The sequence below is a fragment of the Bombus bifarius genome, unplaced genomic scaffold (genome assembly GCF_011952205.1).
Source record: "Bombus bifarius isolate JDL3187 unplaced genomic scaffold, Bbif_JDL3187 scf7180000008008, whole genome shotgun sequence".
NCBI lineage: Eukaryota > Metazoa > Arthropoda > Insecta > Hymenoptera > Apidae > Bombus > Bombus bifarius.
In genome coordinates this window covers 5,813,028-5,836,429 of record NW_022884386.1, presented here as the reverse complement: position 1 = coordinate 5,836,429, position 23,402 = coordinate 5,813,028, and the positions used below count along the sequence as shown (strand labels likewise).

The window sequence follows — 23,402 nt, the reverse complement described above, 5'->3', positions numbered from 1 at the left end:
TGCACAGACACGAGCATAAGTGAATTCTAGCAACAGCTAGAAGATGTTGTTTGTTTGTGTTGCGAAGTGGTTCCGGCTGCTCCGCTGACACCATCAACGACGGAGGAGAGCGTGGTCGCGAGCAGTTCTCTCCCAGCGACCATGAAAAGGAACGGATCAGCGACGCAGCTACAGCGGCTTCCGGGTATCGAGCCGATATCCGGTCACGATGTATCCGGAGGATGGCTCTGAGAAGATTCAACGATCTCTCCGCAGCAACGCATCACGTACCGCAATCGATATTTGCGCGTAGACGAGTTGCATTTCTACTGACCAGCAAAGGCTGGAACGACGACATCGATCGCGAAAGAGGATCGCGTAAGATCGCGTGGTCGTCGGCACACGCACAATGATGCCTTTTTGGCGACGACGCATTTCGCCGAGACAAAAGAAACTATATAGATATATATGTACATGTATTATTTAATAAGCGACGTCGCCCGTGAATCTCGAGCAACGCCAACTCGTCGACCCATAACGGCCCCCTTTACTTCGATGTTTCGTGGGAGAAGAAGAGAATGGGAGAGAGCCTAACTATAACTTTAATACGAGCGTCTTTCACCTAACGCGCCAACTTTCTCGTTTCCGGGGAAGATTAACTTTCGCGGCGCTTTATGTCGCTCTGAGAAACAAAGTTTCTGAACACGTTACAGACCGAAAACGCGCAGCGTTTATCCTTCAGAGAAAAAATGTTTCCCCGAAAAAACATCGCGAAGATTTTCATTAAAATTGTCCAAGTTTCCTCGCGTCGGTCGCGTCGATCTATATCGCGTTCCTAATGATCATACCGACGTAACTTATCATTTTCACGTGCTCACGCCATCGGAGTTAATCTCATTGTCGTCCGTGCGTAAACATTATCAGCGATGATTTTATACCGTGAGAACGACGATCGGAACAGATGATACTTCCACGGAGACGATTTCGATCCGTTCCGTATCGTCTAACGACCTACTATTACTATACTGTTATTACTATTGCTACTACTGCCAGAACGGAAGGGGCAAGTGGGTCGACGATAACTAACCTAGTCAGCACTAGTCGGACGATCTCATACGAAAGAAGAGGATTGCGACGATCGGTAGTTGCGTTAACATTTTACGGACGATTATAATTAACTCGGAAAAACTGGAAGAATCGTTATCGTCGTTCACGTTAATGGACTGGCGAACATGTCGAATTTATGCATGCCGCTTCAGGAAGCTGGTCTGCTGAAGATCGGTGCTCTTTTACAATCTTCTCCCATTTTTTAATTCAACTAGTCATCTATTACTGCTTTATTTTATCATTCAACGAACTCTAGTCAATGATCCGTACTCAAACATATAGTATATTTTTTTCTTTTTATCTTACTCTTTTATTCTGACGAAGAAGCGATTATCATAGGGGAAAGGAAGGAAGTGATCGAAATTTAGGATACGTTTCTCCCGGTCGATATTCGTTTCCGGAATTTCTAACAACTATTGTAGAATCTGCTGACAGCGATAAAACGGACGGCCGAATTGCACGAATCGAAAAACTTCGAACACGACGATTTCTTTTCTTCCCATTGACAAAAGGGAAGCGTATCCTAGCAAAGACGATTTGCTGCGTCCGCGGTAATCCTTTTTCCTTTATTAGCGGTTTACGAAGCAGGGAGGACGAGATAAATGTGTCACGACCAAAACAGAACGAGCCGTAGCGTAGTCGAGTAGAGGCCTAAAACAGATTAAGATCCGTACTACTTCCTAGATATTACGTGTACGTATGATAATAACTGTAATTAATGTGAACCCGGTGTCAGGAACGCGGAAGAGAATCTCGTTATCCAAAGGATCCATTCGAATTTCCATCGTCTTCATATCCTATTTGAGTTCGCGAGCCTGACAGACCGTACGTAATTACTATACCGCCTACGTGTATTATTTATGAGATTATTATTGTAAATGTAAAGTTAGATGTCCACTTGGCAAACGTCGTAGTGAGTGTTATCTTGTGAAGCGGTTATCATTGTAAAGAAACAAACAAAAAAAAAAAAAGAAAAGAAAAGAAAGAAGGAGAAAAATAGAAACGCGAAGCAAGGTGAGAAAGAAGCATACAGTGGAACGAGAGTACACGCAAAACGGAACCAACGTTTTATTAACGACCTAAGCCGGTTGAAACAATAGATCGTAACTCGAAGACGAATCATAGAATTTAGCGGAATTTTTTAACGATCGAAATTAATATCGTTTCCGATAGCACAGCATTCATCATCAGAAGTCAGATATTTTATAGAGAATACGCGATCTGTTAGATCGGGGGCAAGAGTGCAGAAGTATAGGAGACCTCGAGATTAGCCATTTTGCAGCGTTATCGTTTCGTAAATATTTGTTGAAGCTTGATTAAAAATATTTACAAAAATTATAAGAGTTTCGTAAAGATATACGAGTTTCTATAACTGTCAGGGTACGATTCGAATTATTGTATATCGATGTTGAAGAAAAAGAAAGATATGTTTAACGGATAAACGATTATTATCGAAACTAATTGAAATTAATATTGAAAAAAGCTTATGTGCTCGTTTTTGCGACATGGCCTACTCTGGACGCACATGAGTTTCCCATCGAACGTATAAAACTCTTTCGGTTGCGAATGTTTCGTTTGGCGCTGTTTGTTAAACGAAGAGACAAACATATTTGAACGCAATGCGGGAGGTCCATTTTTCGATTACGTTCGTTTGCGATCATAGCCCAGCGTATTTGAGTAACTCAAACTGAGAATAGAGAGATCACGAGTGACCATTAATAAAATACCATTTATTCTGATACATCGGTTTCTTTCATACCTGTCATATCATATACAAACTAATGTTATGATCTGTCACCAGAATTCATAATTTCAGAGAAGCAATACTTCTTTACAAAATTTTTTATATAAAACCAACAACTTTTTTTGTATGAAGTCCCAGATGTATATTTCACCTTTTATTCGTCGTGCCAGTTGATTAAAGATCGAATTTCTTCAAAGTGTTACTCGCATGGTGCTAGCTGGCATCTGAATCGCCGCTGAAGCTTCTTGGGACAAGGATTTCCTCCGTTTTGTGGCTCTTGCTGGAAATTCCAAATATCAATTAGTAATTACTAATTACAATACGATGATAATAGTTAGTAATAATAGAAGTAAATATTATCATTTTATTCAAAGTTTATCCGACTCACCAGGATTGTACGATAACTGGTAACGCGACCTGTACCACACGTGACGCTACAAGGTGACCAAGGTGACCACTTGCTCACACGACAATCGACAGGTTCTGCGCGAGGTATCAGACCATTTCTAGCGTCAGCTTCGCTTACAGGCTGCCCGCTAAGAATGTCTCGTACCTGGAATTAAATGAAGATTTCACTTTGTTAAGAATCGTTCACAACAAACTAATAAAAATACTCACAATGCGACAGGTATTGTTGCACTCTTCAGCAGTCAAGAAGTTGTTCCTGTTACCACGACAACCTCCATAGCCAAAGGGTACGCACATCAGTTTCTGAGGAACGAACGCCCACCTCTGGAAGTAACCCCTGCAGGGTCCAGGATCAGCTTGTTCCATACAGACCACTGAAACACAATAGTAAACCAATGTAAAATTCCATTCGTCCAAACTGCTCCTATTGAAATGAAATTTTAGATAGAACGCAGCTAACTCTTAATGTATAAATTCCATTCAAAAATATTTGGAAAACGAATCTTGCGAAATTATTCGAACTACAATCTCTAGTTAAAATATCCTATTTAATATCTTTTTCGTTTGTCGATATGTACTGAAATATTTTAAGTTCCCTGTGCGTTTGTTTACTTTTTAGGTGAAGTTGTATTATACAAACTGCGAAATAATTATTAAAATATTCTAAATTAGGCAATGAAAAACGAAGACGCAAAGAACAATAAACTTTCAGTTTGCTCGGATACATCAAAATGATAGATAGGACACTTGAATTAAGGAGAGTAAAATACTGCATCCGATTTACACGCCGCTTTCGAATTCTTCTAAAATTTTACCTTTTGCAGTCGCCATGTCGAAAGTACAGTCAGCCTGCTCCAAACACGGACGTTGCTGCAGCAATTCCAATTTAGAGGAGCAATGTTGCTGCTGTGACGGGTCTACCATCAACAGTCTGGTTCTCAATTTTACCCCCTTTCCGCAAGAAGCGCTACACGGAGACCAATCGGACCACTCAGTCACCTGAAACAAATGTTACATCTTACACGCGAACTAACCATGATTCAACGTTTGAATTCAGCGCTCAAGACACGCTACAGGAAGCGCTAAAGGGACTAAATCTTTACAACCAGGGCGCAGATAGCATACCTTGCACGTAGGATCGATCTGTTCCTCTAAGCCAGGCACGCACGCCGCTTCCATACATTTTTCTTTCTCGACAATGGAAACGTGAGGACATCGTTTACGACCCATGCTATTCTGGAATCGTCTTGTTCTCATCCTTAGTCCCGGACCACACGTAGAGGAGCACTCGGACCAGGAACCCCAATCAGTTGTCTCGCAAAAAGGATTATTAAGAACCGGCAGCAAATCAGTATCGTCTGTCTCCTCCTCTCCACTGAAGTCAGTGAAATAATAAATTTATAAAAGAGACGCGTACAATTTATAATTTAATTGACTAATATCATTGCGCAAAACGATCGAGGAAATGTTTACTAGCAGTAATTTCATTGTTTGTTTAAAGCATATAGAGTTTCCAATATGTTTTCCATATACTTACGGGCATTCCGGGATCGATGAGACACACATTTCCTTTGAAACTAATTGCCTGTTGCACTTGAACATTGCTGCTTTTTCAGGCATTAGATACGACCTAGTACGCATTCTCAGTCCTTTGCCGCAAGTCACCGAGCAGCTTGACCAAGCTGTGTACTCTGTAGTCTGACATTCGGCTGAAAATAATAAGAAAATTACGTTAAAGGTTAAAAGGCGTAAGTAAGTATGGTTTGTTAGAAGAGTGACTTAATTAGGAAGAGTAAATTTCTCACGAAATTAATTTGAGTTAGAAAGAAAATTATTAATAACTCGATCATTTAGCGACGAACAAATTTTATTGCTTTTACAATTTAAACAATAATCTTTACGCTTTGAGGCACTTTATCCCTAATATAGCATCGTTTATGTATATTGCTTATTCTCGAACGAAGAATTAAGACAGTCTCCGAATTCTAGCATTTTTTTATTAAATAGCATAATTTCGTTAGTTGACATAGTAACATTCTCTATATTCTAAAAAATAATTCACATTTAGCGTTAATTGTCAATATTTCTAAATTAACAATTTTTCTTAAATATATCACTCTTCTAGCAAAACGATTACACTAGAATTAAATAAGAGGACATCGAATGTCGCCTACGTCTAGAAGTATCCTCGGTGTTCTCAGCTACTTCGAGCTGCGTGACTTGTTGCTGAAGAATTTCCTCGTCGCAACCCCGCGGAATAATTTTCTCTCTGTTCAAATACAACCTGGCTAATGGCTGCATGGGCCTTCCAGTTGGGTCGTAAAACGGTGATCTGGGATCTTCAGGGTACAGAGTGGTGATTGGTTTCATCTTCTCGCGCGGCTTTGTTTCAGAATTGGGCGACATGTAGGAGATTCCATTGTCAGTGCCAGCGTCCCACGGGTATAAATCGATTATCTCGCTTTTGGTCCAGGTACAGTCCTTTCTGCAGAGATTTAGTTTACTAACACCGACGACCCAATCTGGAGAAGGGCCAAACATGGAAGCTGCAGATATCATGGGATGTAGCCTATCCACTCTAGAATAATGAGAAATAGAAATAAGATTAATTAGAAAAAGTTTTTGAACATCAAGGTCTTCACGGCCCAGCTTTCTGCAGTTATTACTATTTGTATTCAACATGACCGTGTCCAATAAAAATATTATTTCAACGTTTTGCTAGTATTGCAACCACCTTCTTCGTGTCAATTCTGAAATTGTCATATTTTAGTATTTACATAGTTGGATATTCTATATGAAGAGCACAAGGAAGGAAAATAGTAAGCGTATTTTTGTTATCATTTTTATCCTGATGTTTCTTGTTTATATTTAATGAGTGCTTATCAAGATCATCTTTTAATTCCTTGACCTATATTTAAAACAACCTTTGTTGACGTTTCTCTTTCTACAACTAGGCAAACGAATACTATATAGCATCTTTATATTCATTATATCTTCAGAAAATATTCATTATGTCACACAATTGCTGTAAATGTATTTATAATTATGTCGTAGAGTAATTATGTTTAGTAAAATCATACAGTTGTAGAACATTAATAATACTGATTTCAACATATCGTAGGTCAAGAAATGAAAAAATCTGGCATGGATCATTTTCGTTACGAACTGCTCAATTATCCAATTAATCCAGGTAGTATAGTAATAACTGTTGAAGAAAAGTTTTTCCATTTTTTTCACCTTTCTTTTCACAGAAATTGTCACAGAACACGAAGATACCGTGCCAACAATAACAGCCAAAAAATATAAATAATTACTTGAAACTGCTGGTAGTATTGCTGTTTACGTTCGGGTACCACAATCCAGCAGCTTTGATGAGCGTTTTTAATTTATTTCCGGTCTGAGCCCTGAGCTCAGATTCTACTCCTGACGCGGATCCCCACTCAGCTAATTGCCGGAAGCCATCAGTTGCGATGTGGTCCTTACCCCAGAAGGAAAATGTCGGCACGTGAGAAGCGCCGATTAGGTCACTGAAGTGGGTCAACCAAATAGAAAATGGAAAGTCTTTTGGATGAGTCACGTTTGACCAGAGTCCTTCCATTGTCAACTGAAACACGAAGGTAGAAATTGCTGAGAAGCTATCTAGCTTTCAAGCCTTTACGAAGTATTCTGCATCGATTTTTACGAAATTGTCTATGCTATAAATATCGACCGACCTCCGTGAGATCGGCGCCAAGTGATTTACAGCACAATTTCTCACGATGACAGTTTAACGTACCATTAAGTTTCTTTCTTTTCTTATCGCGTTTAAACGTGTTTACAGAAATCGAAATTTATCTTTATGACGAGATACGTGCTGACTATATCACACATTGTTAACTATCATACAGTATACTGAATACAATTTTATGAAATTCGATGCTTGACATCTTATGAAACTTTTCTTGCATCGGTCGAATTTAATCTTTAATTAAGCTCTGTTACGGTCCTAAATTTTCTCACTTTTTCAATTAAAAAATAAGCAAACTTTCGATGTCTTTGAATGTCAAATTTAAGCTTTTGAATATTAGCTCCAAATTTGAACAAAGGAATCTTGGCAGTCGTCAACATAACGTGTTACTTTAGAATTTGTAACTGACACTGATTGCAAAATTTAAAAAAGGATAAAAAATTATCCAAAGGACATAACAGGGTTAAATTCTCGCAATTATTCAAATCAAAACAAAATTTCAGTTTCGAACCGCCTTTGCCAGATATTCGCCCAGCTCACTCACCGAGTATTTTGCCTCGTCGCAGGCGCAGCACTTGTCCACATTGAAGGTCGCGCTCTCGGCTGCCTCCATTTCGCAGAAGGTCTTGGTTAAGCCAACGTCCTCGGCGTACCATCGCACGCTATTCTCCAGCACCATAGCTGTAAAGATAACGCATCCTGATCCTGACGGCGGTGCCTTCCACATCACTTGGATCTGTGCCAAGGTAACAACGTTTAAACTGTCTCGTTGCGGAAGCTCGCGGACTCTGGCCACGATAACGCGGTGGAATCAAACATCACCGATCGTTGGCTAGTAGCCAACCAGAAATTTATTTGTTATCTATCTCTGTACATTTTCACCAACATAAGGCTAGGTACCAGACGTTTAAAAAAAGGAAGCTAATTCATATGTACGCATAGGTATAAAGGCTGTATAAAGGCTAATTCACCTCCGTTTTCGGATAATCGGAAGCTTCCGAGATGGTGTTGACGCAGTCTTCATTGAACGTGGTCAAAGAATCGGAAAACAGTTGAAAGTATCCTACTCGAGCGTTAAGATTATTTGGAGCGTGTTGAGAATTCACCGAGAGCGTGAAACGCGTGAACTGTTGCAGTCTCTCGTGCGTTTGTGATCCTGAAAACGATTCGAATTTTTAGAGAGAAACGTTAAACGTGCGGCGAATTCGTTGGAGAACGATAAACGCTATTCCGGCCAGACGGAATATCTATTTGACCGGAAACTTTACTCAAATATTCTTATAGACTTCAAGAACTGTTCATGAGTTTATTAGAAGCAGGGAACGATCGTTTGATCATAAAGCGTTTGTGAATATCTCGTGAATATCTTTGTTGCTGAGCACGCGCCTTCCAAGCGTTCATTCATGGCAGATCCACAGCTCAGCTGTTCACACCTTTCGGTGTAAACATTGTAGGATGGATGAGTGGTGCTGGATATTTCGAGATTGGTAAAAGACAGAGTTAGATATGATCGTGGATGACACAACGAACTCGATTCATGGAGATCGACGATCTACGCATTACTGTGCAGTTACTACTATAATACGAGGCTATATGCTTCTGTTCAATCTCCAGGCAGCTCGTGTACGACTCATAGAACAGTTCATAAACATTTCTGGTTAGTGTGGACCCAACTCTAGAAGATTATTTACTTTCTGGAATGTGTAGATGGTTAAACAAGAACCTTGGTGGTCGAGCAGGTTAAATTATATGGTTGCACGTTGTAAATATCGCGATCTTCGAAAGGGAAGCCAATAAACACGGGGTAAACGTCGTTACCTTGCAAACTGATCGTGTAAACAGCGTTGGGAATATATTTGTCGGCCTTCCCGCTAACGAGTATCCTATAGCCACCGTCGCCCGTAGTCCTCGGAGCGGAAGTTTGTTCCGCGGTCGGTCGCATAGGACATCCGGCCTGTACCGCCATCGCCAGACACGTTGTCACGGTCAGGAACAACATCGTGCAGTCTGAAATGATGGATGCGTTTCAGATCGATTGTGTCAAATACAAATTCTCACGCTGGCCAAGTAGTCATGCTGACTCGATAACTTCCGGTATCGGTCATCTGGTAATTGTTGTTCACATAGAGACTGGTGAGGTATATTAATAAAATGTGTAAATAAAATAGATAGGTCATTGAAACTCGTATCGTTTACAACTATATTAAATTTTGTCTAATATGAAATATACAAAATTTGAAGATAGTAACGAGTTAGATGTCTAAGGATATACCAAATACGCGCGATGAAAAATACCCAAGATATTCAAAGTAAAGCGTTCTTTAGAATATTAAAAGTATGAAAGAAATCTGCGTTTTATTTTTGTAACCACACTGATAAAAGAAAATCGATTTACATAAACATGCACAAACTGTTTATCACAATAGCACAGTGTAGGTGCATTCTCCAGAACACGTGTCATAACACAATCACAAACAGGTTGGTGCCTCTCTTTTGTATCGACAGGTTACAGAAACCTTCCATTGAAAACGCAGCAGTCGTTAGAAAACGAACGCACGCTCGGGTAATCACCTGTGCAGATTCTAAACGACAGAGAGATAGAGATAGAGGAATCCCGCATGGAAGATACGCGCGCGTTTAAAATAAGAATTTTAATTACAGTGCCCGCATCATACGATTATGCGATGGTAAACTCAATACCAATTATAATAAACTAACGATAAGTACCGCCGCTAAAATGTAAGTAAATATGCAAATATCTGTGAGCGCCCCCGAGCAATTAGTTTCAAGATATTACAGATGAACCGTAGCGTTTACGGTAACGGTATCGTTCTGCTGTAATTAGCGTAAAAGAAGTTCAGACGATAAACGGTTTAAAAAGAGAAATGACACGCGTATGCTGGAGAGATCGAAGCGAACACAATGAGCGGGCGGTTAATGATCGAGCAGAGGACTAGAGAATCTAAAGATGCATCGGATTACGCGCCAGCGTGTCCGGGAAGTGGGTCGGGAGTTCGAACCGGCTCTCGAGATCACCACTCTCAACATGTAGGTGTAGGTTTCTAGAACGCTGGACTTGCTGTGGATCGCAGAAACAGGGACACGCGTTGGACGCGCGAAAACCGTCGCGTGTCTCCGTTTCGGGGCGAGTTCCACCTTGTAGATTTTAGAACATCGATCTTCAAATACTTTCATTCACAGAGAGGTTGCCAAACGAGTTACAGAATGGAGGAAGAGATCAAGTGTGGAAAGTAAAAGTTGATGAAGAACTAAACGTAAAAATTTTAATGCAAGTGCTGGGCAACGAAGAAACTTTCAATGTACACTACAGTTCAAAATTATTTACATACTTATTGATTTCTGACAAGATTTATCTTCATTATGGATATACGTATGGATTGGGGCGGAATTATTTTATTCTATATAATTATGTCTACAGCGGTTAACGTATAAAATGTAACGATAAATATAGGTGCAACGCAAGTCCTAAAATTACTCGTAAAATTCGATTAAAATTGCGTAGTGCGACATTTGCTCAAATTCAAATATCGTCATTGTTAATCAACCAAAAGCGACGAAATAATGATGAACAGTGCAGTGTATATTATTAAATCGTAATAAGTAATTGATATTACAGAGAAGAAAAAGAATGCAGCGATAGTCAGTCTTCAAGCTGAGGTAATTGGCAGTTAGAACGAGTTAGAACAATTTATGCCTCGTTCTGTCCTTGTCAACATCTATGTTAATATTCTTCACTTAAAAAATAAATAGCATTTTTTGAAATTATGAAAACCAAAATGCACAATACTATGGATGATATCAATGATATAGAGATCCTATAAAAATTTACGTTTAATCGATCCATACCTTATCGTTCGATCTTTTTAATCCTTTTTATATCGCAAATTTTTGCACACCTCCAAAAGCACGATAAAAATTAATAATAGATTCCAGGACCGCTGATATCACACGTTACACACTGTCGTACGAGTCGTGAAAAGAAAATGATCCGCGTCTAACGGCGACGAACTGTAGTTCACCACCGCGAGCTCAACGCCCCTGACTGATTTCGTCGTGACTCACGACGGCCATGTGCAATTAAAAATAATAATCGTGGTGAAGTCACGTAATGTACGCGAAACGACGATTTTTGGAACCTCTGGAAATTAGTAAAATGATCTTGAACTATTTAATATACTTGGAACTACTTAGTTATCGAAAACGAAATTGACGATTACGCAAGCAGCTCGTATTTGTAAATTACTTGACTGTCTTCATACGGCAAATATAGCAACCGAAGGAAGATAAGTAGCTGATTATGTAACAGTTGTCGTCTTATGCGAATATTAAAAAATTGTATGCAGTAAATGAAAAATGAAAGAACTATACGAGATGTTAGATATCCAAATGTAAATTATCAAATTATCATTGGAACAGGAAGTGACGGAGTTATGTTAATCAAGAGTCCTGTAGAATAATACAATTATTTTACGTAAATATGAAAAGAAGAGAACGGTAAAATCCATACAAGACAAGATTTTAGAAAGTGAATTGTATATAAAATTTGCATGGACATAACTAAACAAACGAAACACAAGCGCGGATTTGTTTCATCTATTTAAGTGATCTCGAAATCCATTAAAATCGGTCGACCGAATTTTACGTATGTTTAATAATTTCATGCATTTATGGGAAATTTAATGGTGCAAAACGCACAGAATATCGAGGAAAATATAGTACTCGTTATAATATTTAATAAACGAAACAATTGTCTACTTGGATTTAATATTTTCAATTATATTCATAAAAGTATAACTTTGAGCAAATATCTGCAGTTTGATTAGAATATTTTACTTGAAAAATAAGAAACGTTTCTTGAAATTGTTTATGGAATATTATCAAATCCTTGTATCTTACGTTGCACATTTAACTATCTCACAAATACAGTCTAGTTATCATTGAAATGAACTTCTATATCGATCAACAATCACGTCGAACGATTGAATTATGGGACTAGACCCAAGGATTTCTCTCAGCCAATTTACCCGAGACTCCAGAGAAATTGCGAGCACAATGAAACTAGTCCTTCTGAAACTTGATTACACAGCTTCACGAAAATACGGAACACCGCGTAAGGTTAGGACCGACGAACTCAGTACGTCGAATGAAATTAGAACGATCGAAATGTCGGAACAGAACGAGACGCAACTTCTTTTATGAGGCTCGCCCTTTCACGCGCGCTCGCGATTCCGCTTCGGGGTGTTTCGCTTACGGCAAAATTCGAAGTGGTTTACATTTCACCGAGAGACGATTACTTAACGATGTTCGGATAAAAATCGACGTATATGTAGCGGACGTTTCGTAACGAAGTTGCTCGCAGCTTCCTCGCTCTTTTGCGATCAACGGATTTTCTAATAATTAGCAAAACTATGAAAATTAATAATTATAAATGAGAACGAGTGAAAAAGAGATGCTTGGAGTTAATAGAAATCGTTGGAATAAAAAATATCACTTTACGACGAATATCGCTGATGAAAATAAAAAGAAAGCGTGAAGCAACATACCTGCTATACCACTGCACATGTTGGTGATTTTCTGACACGATCACGCAATATTTTTTCAGCGGACAGACAGAAAGAAGCCGAAACTGTAACGCGTACAGCAGAGCAGCCGAGATGTTAAGTAAAACGGGAGAACGATCGGACACGACTAAACGAGATGACGAACCGGACAGCCGGTATCGCGGGCCAGGAAAGTTAGCAGCGACGATTCGAAAAATATCAACTGCGGAAGCTCGCCCGCGCGTTCGACTTTTCTCATGTGAATTCTGTGTAAATCAACCATCGCTTTTATTTGTTTTCCTAACTTTTCTTAACTTCTTATTCATTAAAATAATTTCGTAACTTTCGGTTTGAATATTTTTTAATTGGGTAAATGAAAAAGGACAAAATGAAAATAAATTACTAAATAAATTTCGATAATACAGACATTAAGAGATGTTTGAGATGTTCAGGATCTTCCATATGGATCAGGGTAATTCCTATTCAAACATTGATTGACCCATTTATGGATAAGGCGCGTCTCCAAAAATCATATTGTAGGTATGCTTTTTATGGACAATTTTTTATGAAATGATCATGAATCTTTCTCCATTTATTTGTTATTTTTCAGACAGGCTCCAAAGAACGTAAAGAGTATGTTTTCCGTAAATATTGTTTGTTACATATAATTATGTCAATTAGTTGCTTGATCGATAAGGTATGTGTTTATATCTTTTCTACGATAGATAAATAGACGTATATCGCTTTTCTGCAAACTCCAATTTCATTTCTAGAACCTAAATATATCGAGAATGAAAAGTCAAAAAACACGAATCTTATTCTCCAGCGAACGATCACGTACGCGACGCATTAAACCGAAGGACTCTAATCGGCAGGCATTATCTCAAGTCATGAGGTCAGTTTTGGGTCGTCGTATCTTATTAAAAACAGCTTCCTGATAACGTATACTAGATAGCCACCCACATCTGCATTTATCAATATTTTGTTCTTCTAGTTAACTAAAATTAATCTTTAACCACTCATTCAACATCTTCAAAACGTTTCATCCCTCGTGTGAAATAAATCAAGAAAAAGAAATTCCAGAATCTTGATTATCGGAGCACTGATTAATAGAACGATCGATTATCAGTACACTGATTAATGAAAGCGAAAGATTTGGAGATGATATCTTGTAGAAAAGATTGGCAAGCAACAAGGAAAAATTGAAACAAGTCATTGCACTTTTACTCGAAAGTTTTTCTTCGATATTACTATTTATGAAATATATTAAACAAATGATCGGTCATATGAAACCAAAGTTATCCAATTGTCCGAAAAATTTGATTATACACGCAAGCATGTGCCGTGATTTTCATGCATTTAAGGGAAATTCAAAATTGCAAAAATGCACAGAATGCGGGTGATATAAAAATATACGTAAAATATTCAAAATAGGATGCTAATCATAATATTCAATGCGTTAAATAATTTTCTACGTAAGTTCCATTTTTGTAACAGGCTGCGTAAAAATAAAAATTGGAGCGTTTGCAGCGATAGAAATAGCAGTTCGAATATTTAGATTACATTTATCGGAAGAGATAAAAGATATAGGTTTGGAAAAGAACATTGAAAAGTTTCACATTCGAAGGTGTAAAAGTTCATTATTACGATCGTTAGTTGACTACGAATTTATACGTACATGTATTCGATTTAGCACGTTTTAAAAAGTGATTTGATTTTACTTGATTATAAATTAGTTTACGTAAGCTTACCCAAATTACTGCAAGATCGAATTGTCTCCTTATTGCGATAGTTCCATCAATTTGCATAAACATACACGGTCTAATTCAATGGCCATTTCGATAACCAAGATTCCACTCTATCATAGAAACCTCTCCATTTCTCTCTTCGAATCACCTGCACGTCGAGTTAAAAGGAAACTCTATTTGAAAACAGCGCGTCGCTAGCGCGAGCAAGGCGTCACCGCGGCTCGCATGCGCGGAATTATCGAGCGGCTGGCGAACCGAGAGCGCGTCATCGGGTTTGCTGGCTATTCATCTGTCGTGGAAGCGTGAACTCGAGCGTGTGGTAGAGGTGTAGTGCAGCAGCAGCAGCAACAGCAGCAGCTCGCCTCGCGAATCAACATCGTCTCTACTAGCGCTCGTTCCTCGAGGAAAGATAAAAGCGTGGCAGTATGGCATCCTGGAGAACATACACGGAGGAAGCGCGGATCTAACAACGAAGAAAGACGCGATGCCGATCGTAGCCGGTTCGCGATGACCTCTACATTTCCGTTCGACTCGTACGTGACTGAGTCCCTCGATCAGCCGTGATTCGACGAAACGCGCGCGTCGCGACGCGGTGCTTTTCCGAGTGTGATCGTGGCGACAGCTGGGACCGAAGAGGAATCGCGGCTTGAACCACGAGGGCTAACCATGGCTACTCTGGCGGGCAGCTCGTCGTCGGGCCTCACCAGGCCACCGACGATGCTGGAGCAGCTTCTCGAGGAGATCAACTTCCAGAGGACCAAGGAGCTCAGGCAGATGCTCAAAGATGGTTCGTACGAGTTCGTATTTAAGTTGAAGCACTACTCGTTCGGTTCAAGGGACGTTTAGGGAGGTTTAGGGCGATAAGGTTGGGGAAGCGGGTGAATGCACGCGACGAGGGTGTGTTCCTGAAGGGATCGGTGCCTTTGTTTGACAGACGCTGCCAGACGAGGGTGATTCCACGATCGATGAGTGTGTGTGAGGGGAAAACGAGCGAAACTGTTTTGCGTACGGCTTGCCTGTTTCGTTGCTAATCGGCGATGTTTCCAATCTATTTTCGGAGACTCGATTCTTTATTTCGTTTTTCGCTTAGCACGTATGAGTAGTTTGCTAGGTCTAATAGATAATATAGGTGCGTTTAAGTTGTTATAGCGGGGCGGAGGAATAAATTTAAATAAGTTTGCATTCTTAATTACGATGTTGCGAGGTCGAAGGCATTTTCAGCGAGACGCGCTTCAAAGCATTCTCGCAACGTTTTAGTTCATGCACGTAATGCTTTTTAGAGTCTAGTATTGTTAGTTTCTCTTTGTTTTCCATTTGAAATCATTTATTTTTGGATCGACGATTTCCTTTTCATTCGTTTCTTTTGTATCCTCGCACTTGTACACTTTCTTTGTTTTCGTCGCCTATTGTTTATCGGAAGTTGACGATCTCAAGCTACGATTTAGTCGTGCGAATGATATACGCTAGGAACGACGAGTAATTATTGCATACACTACTTCATTCTATAAATGTAAGATGACGTGGCGCGGTATCAATGAGCAATTAGATGCACGCTGCGTATATAACTCGATTCACAAAATAACAAACATCCTGTCGCAAAACATGATTAGATTTTCTATTTTACGAATAGGAAAGATGTTTGAAGTGGCGTGTAAACGTACATAGCTAAGCACTCGATATCGTCGAGGATGTTGTTAATGAACATATTTATATAGGATCATGAGCTATTTCCGCTTTAGCCGACGATCGGAAAAGGCCAACTTTCATCCATGTTTTTAATAAAAGCTCGTACAGCTTTAATAAAGCAGATAGGGAATCGGTGAGATGTCAAGCTGCCAATAGAGGCTGCGATTAAGTCCTCGCGGAACATTCTTATCGATTATCGATTGCCTTTAGCGAGATTCATTCGCTCTTAGTTCCTGCTTAATCGAGGATTATTTTATCTCGCTGCACCTTCATAGATAACTTCGAATCGCTCGTTTTATCGCCGCTAATCTAAAGTTCTACCCTTGTTTATACGAACTTTCGCCTTTCTGTTTCCAGAGGTACATTACATTTTTTAAATATATTTCATTCTTATAATTAATCAAATTATTCATTTTAATGCTGCTTTAACTAGTTGAATCATTCTAAACAGTTATTTTATTTATTTCTATTAATTTTATTTTAGTTATTTTAGCTAGTATTAAATCATTCTACAATTTTAAACCTTTTATTTTTGAAGGATATAATTCATATCAAATTGAACAGTTCTACTTAAAACAATTTTCATAATATCGGATGTACGATTTTCGCAACGTATTACAAAAACATTGATCCTTTCCCGAGTGGTCTGTAGGAAATTTAAAAAACCTTTTTTTTCATACACAAGTTATTACTTAGATTTTGAGAAGCGAGAAAATTTTGAAATTGTTCGAAAGAAATACCTTGAGCTAAGAAGCTTTAAATTCCAGAATATACGATATTGCAGCGTGTGGAATCTGAGGCGCGTAGTATGAGTTACAGACGACAAGTAGGTTAACGATTCCAAATGGGATCCCGCGACCGCGAACAGATAATTGCATATATTATACGTAACAATCCAAATCTCTAAAGGAAAGATATTTTCAAAATATTCGAACGTGTTTTCGAACTACAATGATATTTTCGATATCCCTGTTATTTCCTGAATCGTTTTTCCATAAACAACTTGTTAAGTGAAAGAAAAAAAGTAGAAATTAATTGGCAAATAAATTAGAGGAATATATTGCACTGATATAATCGTAAAGTCTGCTGTATCTTTGCATTTTTCGTGCAGATTTTTAGGACGACTTAATAATTTCCTGTTTATATTCCTGCAGACTCGGGTTTCGTGATACTTCAAGGTACAACCTACTGGACGGACCTGTTTGTCAGGCACTTCCTCTTCCAGGCGGAGCATACGATCGACGGCGACGATCTCCTTTTCTTCGTGCGCAAAAAACACGTGAAAACATCGTCGAGATACTTACCAAAGTTCGAAACGGAGGTGGACGTGTTCCGGAAAGACAGCAAAAAGTTACCAATCGGCGATCCCGACATCGATTGGGAAGAAACCGTGTACCTGAACCTAGTCGTGCACCAGTTCGACTACACGCTAACGTTAGCGATTTGCACAAGGACGAGTCCCAAGGAATTGCAAGTGAGTCGTTCTTTCGTTCCTTGCGTTAGAAAAGGAAATGGATACTACAATATAGCAGAACTTTATTCGTTGCAACGATATTTTATTTGCTGCCCCATTAACCTTTACGTAGAATTGTTATTACATAAGAACCGTTTCTTCTCCGCTGCGCCCAGATTGATAGAACTCTATCATAATTTAAAAGCTACATAGAATATTAAATATCAGAAGAATTCATACAGGAATTATGCACTCTTCTGCTTAAAGAGTTCGTAGAACAATGTCTTTACTGTTATCTCAGAAAATGCTACGACTATCTGGTAGCGACTATCTATGAATACTGTTTGCTTATATGGCAATGTCTTTGGTATAGCTATGTTTCTTTCGACCGTCACGCGTCTTAAACGAACCATTTACAAATGGGTGAAAAATCTCAGGAAAAAAGGGAAGACATGATAGATGATACTCGCCAGGGTTGACCTTCTACCTGGTATACCGATGAGAACGTCGAACGTGTTCATAAACTTGTGCTATCGAATCACCTTCCGGGTAATCGCTGAAGGATTTGATGTCAGTTTAGAAAACGTACATTGAATTGTAAAAAATGATCTAGAAATGCGAAAGCTTGGTGCTAAGATTGTCCCGTAGTTTGCTGATGAAATTCTGACGAGATTCTTGAGCAGAGTAGTATTTAGTCTAATTTGTGCTCTCTTTGTTATTTTACCTGTAACCTTTGTTACTTTACTTGATTTCACATTGCAATTTTATGCCAAAGCTTTTCTTAAAACGTTATTGCGTATCGAAAGCAGGACGGAATTGACTCATAGAAAATCAGCAGAGTTAATTCCACTTTCTTGCGATTTTTTAACGAATAAATATTTCAGGTATTACGAAGACACTCGCAAAAGGTTTACGCAAGCCCGAGTCGGCGGCGAATGGACGCGAAAGGAGATCTCGAAGAGATGACGTACCCGCATATATGTTTCATGGTGGACAATTTCGACGAAGTTTTCTGTGATATTCTAGTCAGGGATGGGGAGATGGTGTGCGTGGAATTGGTTGCGTCCGACAGGGAGGGCGCCATTCAAGGTGTCATTTTTCTCGGGTCTATCAGATACGACGCTTTGAAGAAAGTATATGACGCAAGAGTACGTTTCATTAACAAAGTCATGTTAACCAACTCGTTACATCAGCTATTTTTAACAAACATCGTATTTTAACTTTCAGTCCAGTCTCAGTACCAAAATGGCGCAGCGTATGACCTTTGGCTTGTTTTCTGGCGCGGCTTCCCAACGAATAGAATTCGTTCGAATGAAGGGACCTCGTGGTACGATTATCAATAGGAAACACTTCGACAAATCGATCGATCGCTTCTAGTTTTCTATGGAAACCTGAAAACCTTCGTTGCTTGTTTTCAGGCAAGGGGCACGCGGAAATGGCTGTGACGAAGCCAAAGGGTTCAGGAGCGGAGACACCAACTTCGGAACCTGGCTACTGTGCCACGGATTCCCTCTGGGACGCTGATTGGGACGACGCCGAGGAATTATTTATGTATCGACATCAACGAAGGCTATCCGACCCAAGCGCCAATTTGAATAATTTCGTCCGGGGTGGTTGGAGAACGAAACCAGACACAGCTGCAACGAAAGCCAGGTCAGAGAACGAGGGTCTGGACTCGATGGCCAATGGACTGAACGAAATCGAAGCTGGAGACGTTCGAGACGGTAACTACAAACTGTTATCCTTTCATGGTGTTTAGTCCAAGTTCGAGGAAGACGGGACGAAAGTCGCGGATGAAGATAATAATCTTATATATTTACCTTCTCCCTGTTCTTTCTAGTGCCTGCACCTTTCAGAGTCGACTGTGCATGCTGTTGTGTTACGTATCTGTGTATTCTGCACATATTTTTCTTTCGATAGTTAGTTGATCCTCTTAGGAGTCGGTCTCGATGATACATCGATCTATGATTATTATTCGAAGAATTTTTATTTGATCTTTTTTCCTTTTTTAGATTTTTTCTTTTTTTTTTTAGTTTTTTTAGTTTAGATGATTACGATCGAGACGCAAGAACGCTTTTCTGAATATTCTTGGATTATTAATACGAAAGGTGTTCGTTTAAGATCGCGTACGTGATGATCAGAGGCACTTTCATCTTCGTGATTATTTTTTCTTGCTGTCGAGAACGTGAAGCTCGAGATCGGTTCGAAAGAACCTAGTTGATCCATGCTCTTGTATTCCTTCAGACCACCAAGTGCCACGAGACGCAGTGGTTCGGTACATTTCGCAGATAAGATCGTTCGAAAATCTCCGAGAAACGAACAGAGATAAAATACGTGAGAGTTCGTCGAGAAGAAACGGCTGTAGAGCACCACCACCAACACCACCACACGCGAATTTCGTACGCTTGTCGCGAAATGGACGATTGAGCTAAAAAATCAGACAAAATAGAGCCAATGAAAATTCAAAGATAAAAAAAGAAAACAAAAACGAATCGAAAAAGAAGTCAAACTGAAAAGATATAGAAATACATTGTCTCTAATCTGTGTCACGTGCCTTTCCGGCTCTTTCCTTTGTAGCCGACCTACAGGATAGCAGCTGGGGCGGCCGGGGCTCACCAGGAAATCACAGGAGTCCTCAAGTCAGGCGACGAAGATCCCCTTTCCTTTCTGGCAGGCAACAACGTCCCAAGCAAAAGCAACGTAACTCGTGGGAACGTACCGAAAATGAGAACTCGTCGAATCACAAGGAGGCCTATCACGAAACACACGGTGAGCGTGCTCCTGCGTGTTCAAAACGATTGTTCTTCGTCTCTCGCGTTTCTCGTCTTCCAAAAGAACTAACTCGAACGCCAATAAACCTGAAAACAATCTCGATGTCAACCAATCTACGAAAACCAATTAAAACGATAAAGCCGGCAAATCTCAAAGCAATCTGGACGTCGTCCAATCTATCGTACAATAACCGATCGAATAGAGCCAACGAATCCCAGAGCAATCTCGATATCGTGTACTGCATTATATAAGAACCAATCAAAACGATAGAGACGAAGGGACGAAAGAATCGTGAAAACGCGACACGAGCGCGCACACAATGTCGAAACGAATTATCTGGTGGCAGGCCTCCGCAACCACCAACACAACCATATCGAAGTGGGTAGCGAGATACTCGTGCCAGCGGCAGCTTGTTTGACTGACGACAACGTGAGACAGAAGCTGGACGCGGGCGCGATTCTGGTGCATGGCAAGGAGGAACTACCGTACGAGGAGGACAATAACCGCAAACGAAGGCCATACAGCACCGGTCAGATTAATCACGAGCGGATCAACAACTTGGAGAACGACGAGGAGCATCGACGACTCAGCGACGACGAAGTGGTCAGGGTACGTCGGACCGATGGTCGCCGGCGTCTTCGTTCGGCTGGCTCGGATCACGAAGAATACTACACCGGCCGGAACAAGAACAAAAACGACGAGCAGATGAGAGATAAAAACGCGAACGCCCGTATTACAAGAGGCAACCTGACCACGCACAGACAGAGCGCCACTCTGCCTAGAAGGAGGCGAAGACGAGCATTGTCCGGCAGCTTCGCAGGCAACCCTCTTCCGCCGCATCGAGTCACACCAGACGGCACAGCTATCTACTATTGGTGCGAGCTCCCGCGCCGCCCCGGCTCACAGGGTAAATTCTTCTTCCCCCTGCCCGACACATCTCTACACCCGATCACGCGCCCACGCGTACAGGACACGGGTCTGCTCTGTGAACGACCGCTTTCTTTTGCGCAATTTACGAATTAAGCCGAATTATTATGGAAATACGTGGATATCATAGATAGGCGGGAATGATTTTTTGGTTTCCCTGGAGGTCTCTAAGTTCCGTTTGATAAGTTTGTCTAACGCAAAGGTCTGTTTCAAGCCTTAGAAGAAGACGTTGCATAACGTTTAATAAATGTAATAAAACAAGAAAGTTAGTATAACAGTTTGTTTGTTTAGAAATAGTTATTCCTAGACAAGAAAATTAGATTTGTGTTGAGAATTGAAAGACTGATTGAAGGGGAACTGGAGAGTTGCATAGAAGTTAATAGGAGTAGCTTTGTTCAGAAATTCTTACTTCTAAGTAGGAAATTAGATTTGGGTTGAAGATTGGCAAACTAAGAAGTTAACTAAGAAGCTCGGAGAGAAAGATTTAACAGTAAAAATTAATAATACGAGTAGCTTCGTTATGAGAAACAATTATACAGGAAGATTAGCGATACGCGACGAAAACTGTAAAGCTAGAATTAACAATTTACACTGGAGAGAAATTTAATTTTTATATGCAGAGGATAACGGTCGTTCATCGAGCAGCTCGTGCGACACCAAAAAGCAGTCATGTTGTCCATTGTACTCAACTCGTATTCTTGTACATTCATACATTCCTAGTTAGGAAGGTAAACTTGTACAGCCATGCTCAACAAATGACTGTGTTTATGAGGATGGTGAAATAACAATGGCAACGGGGGTGCGATCAATCGACTATTATTGTCGGCCATTATTGTTGGAACAGTCGTGACGGTGTTCACTAGTGCTGGTGGTGGTTTCTAACAGTAATTTATAGGGTGATTAATTTTATACCTCGCGGCTCTAAAGATATCGGGGTGGTAACGAATACGAACCAACGTGAAAAAATAGCGGCCGTTTTCGTTACGCGAGTTTCACCACCGGTATAAACATAGTCATCCACGATGAGGGACAAGCATTCACTGACACCGATAGAGTCGAGATAGAAATCGTAGAATGCGAACTGTCCGTGTGGTAGCAACAACGATTCACCCTTTCTTTCTGCTTCACAGCGTCCGATCATCTTCAACAATGCGCGAACAAAATATCAAAAAAGGATCTACCAAATAAATAAACAAAAATGAAAAGAACGAATAATACAAAGAAATAAAATTAACAAATTAGCAATTAATGCGAAAAGAGAAAAAAAATGAAATATCGAACGTTGTGCGCAGAAAGAAGAAGCTAGTGCATCCCTGTTTCGTGTTTACTTATTCTGCGCACCTGTAGCTAATGTGCATCATTGTAACACCTCTACATATTTTCGTGCTACACCTGTTCACCTTTGCGAACAATTATTTTAGCCATTCAACGTCACGAATTTGAACAGCAATTAGCTAGCCGATCCTCGAACCCACATCCGATCCTTTAATCTTAATTCACTTTTGTCGATCGTCTAACCAGATTTATTTCCTGCGATTGCTTTCATATAATTTATCGACACGAATCATTCCAGGATCTTAATCGTTGGTCAAGCCTCTGACTTAGTTCGATATTCAGAGTTATTAGCAATAATCGGTTCGTTCTCTGTGTGTTAACAGAGTTGGACGACGGCGCTTACAACCCTCTGTGGACGATGCGAGGATTCACACAGACCTTCCATTTCTGGAAAGAGACCAGACGGGCCCAATCCGTTCCCTTGAACGCGTTTCTTACTTATATTACCCTGCCATGGTGGAGCATTGCCAAAGGTACGCCATTAAAGATACGACAGACTCATAAAGGAAAGAAATTCCCTGGAAGGAATATAGATTTGATTGTTTGTTTCTGATAAATCCAAGACAGTCATAAAAATAGCATTGGCCAAATAATTCACACATGTAAATAAGATAGTATTAGCAATGCGTATCAGTGAACTAGAGAGGGAAGTAAGTACATTCCTTCACAGGGAACATGCTTTCAGTGCCACGCAATAAATAACGCGTGTTATCGTGTATTTACAGATATTCTTGATCATCGAGAAGGACCTATTCTGACGTTCTAGCCAACACAAGGACGTCCCATTTTCATTTCGAACAAATTTCCTTTTCCCATTTCGCTCCCCACTTTATACACACTTGGATAGAACTGTGGCCCGACAAGATCGAAGTGTATAGATTAAGGAATAAACGAGATACTATTTATAATCCCGCGCCTATTATTTTATTATCTCCATATGGACAGGATGATGGTC

The 23,402-nt window shown here is 40.0% G+C and overlaps 3 protein-coding genes across 15 annotated transcripts in view; 2 read left to right on the top strand and 1 right to left on the bottom strand.

Annotated features, from left to right (window-relative positions):
• The window catches only part of LOC117206755 (transient receptor potential-gamma protein), a 98,700-nt gene extending 95,875 nt beyond the window's left edge, over positions 1-2,825 (top strand). For all 8 annotated transcript variants that reach the window (XM_033446367.1, XM_033446364.1, XM_033446363.1 and 5 more), the window contains one exon: positions 68-2,825. In XM_033446367.1, coding sequence (XP_033302258.1) covers positions 68-231 — 164 coding nt within the window. In that variant the 3' untranslated portion in view covers positions 232-2,825. The remainder of the gene's footprint in view (positions 1-67) is intronic.
• On the bottom strand, positions 2,796-14,298 carry LOC117206757 (spondin-1). Of its 5 annotated transcripts, none has more exons than XM_033446368.1 (12): positions 12,530-12,548; positions 8,784-8,972; positions 7,937-8,121; positions 7,510-7,701; positions 6,553-6,842; positions 5,413-5,816; positions 4,776-4,947; positions 4,364-4,613; positions 4,054-4,237; positions 3,449-3,612; positions 3,219-3,383; positions 2,796-3,110 (listed from the first exon to the last, which is right to left on the bottom strand). In XM_033446368.1, exons 1-12 carry the CDS (start codon positions 12,546-12,548, stop codon positions 3,030-3,032), a joined length of 2,295 nt encoding a protein of 764 aa, XP_033302259.1. In that variant the 3' UTR covers positions 2,796-3,029. The 5 variants fall into 5 exon arrangements, with proteins under 5 accessions (XP_033302259.1, XP_033302262.1, XP_033302260.1 ...); XM_033446371.1 differs by lacking the exon at positions 12,530-12,548 and adding an exon at positions 14,278-14,298 and having other exon boundaries at positions 3,024-3,110; XM_033446369.1 differs by lacking the exon at positions 12,530-12,548 and adding an exon at positions 12,011-12,217 and having other exon boundaries at positions 3,024-3,110.
• Positions 14,299-14,535: 237 nt separating this feature from the next.
• Positions 14,536-23,355, top strand: LOC117206759 (uncharacterized protein KIAA0930 homolog). Of its 2 annotated transcripts, XM_033446374.1 has the most exons (9): positions 14,536-15,061; positions 17,115-17,434; positions 18,298-18,561; positions 18,641-18,740; positions 18,832-19,137; positions 19,991-20,182; positions 20,532-21,092; positions 22,771-22,920; positions 23,173-23,355. In XM_033446374.1, the coding sequence occupies exons 1-9, from the start codon at positions 14,941-14,943 to the stop codon at positions 23,211-23,213; spliced, it is 2,055 nt and encodes a 684-aa protein (XP_033302265.1). In that variant the 5' UTR covers positions 14,536-14,940; the 3' UTR covers positions 23,214-23,355. The 2 variants fall into 2 exon arrangements, with proteins under 2 accessions (XP_033302265.1, XP_033302266.1); XM_033446375.1 differs by lacking the exons at positions 19,991-20,182; positions 20,532-21,092 and having other exon boundaries at positions 14,537-15,061.
• The last annotated feature ends 47 nt before the right edge of the window (positions 23,356-23,402 follow it).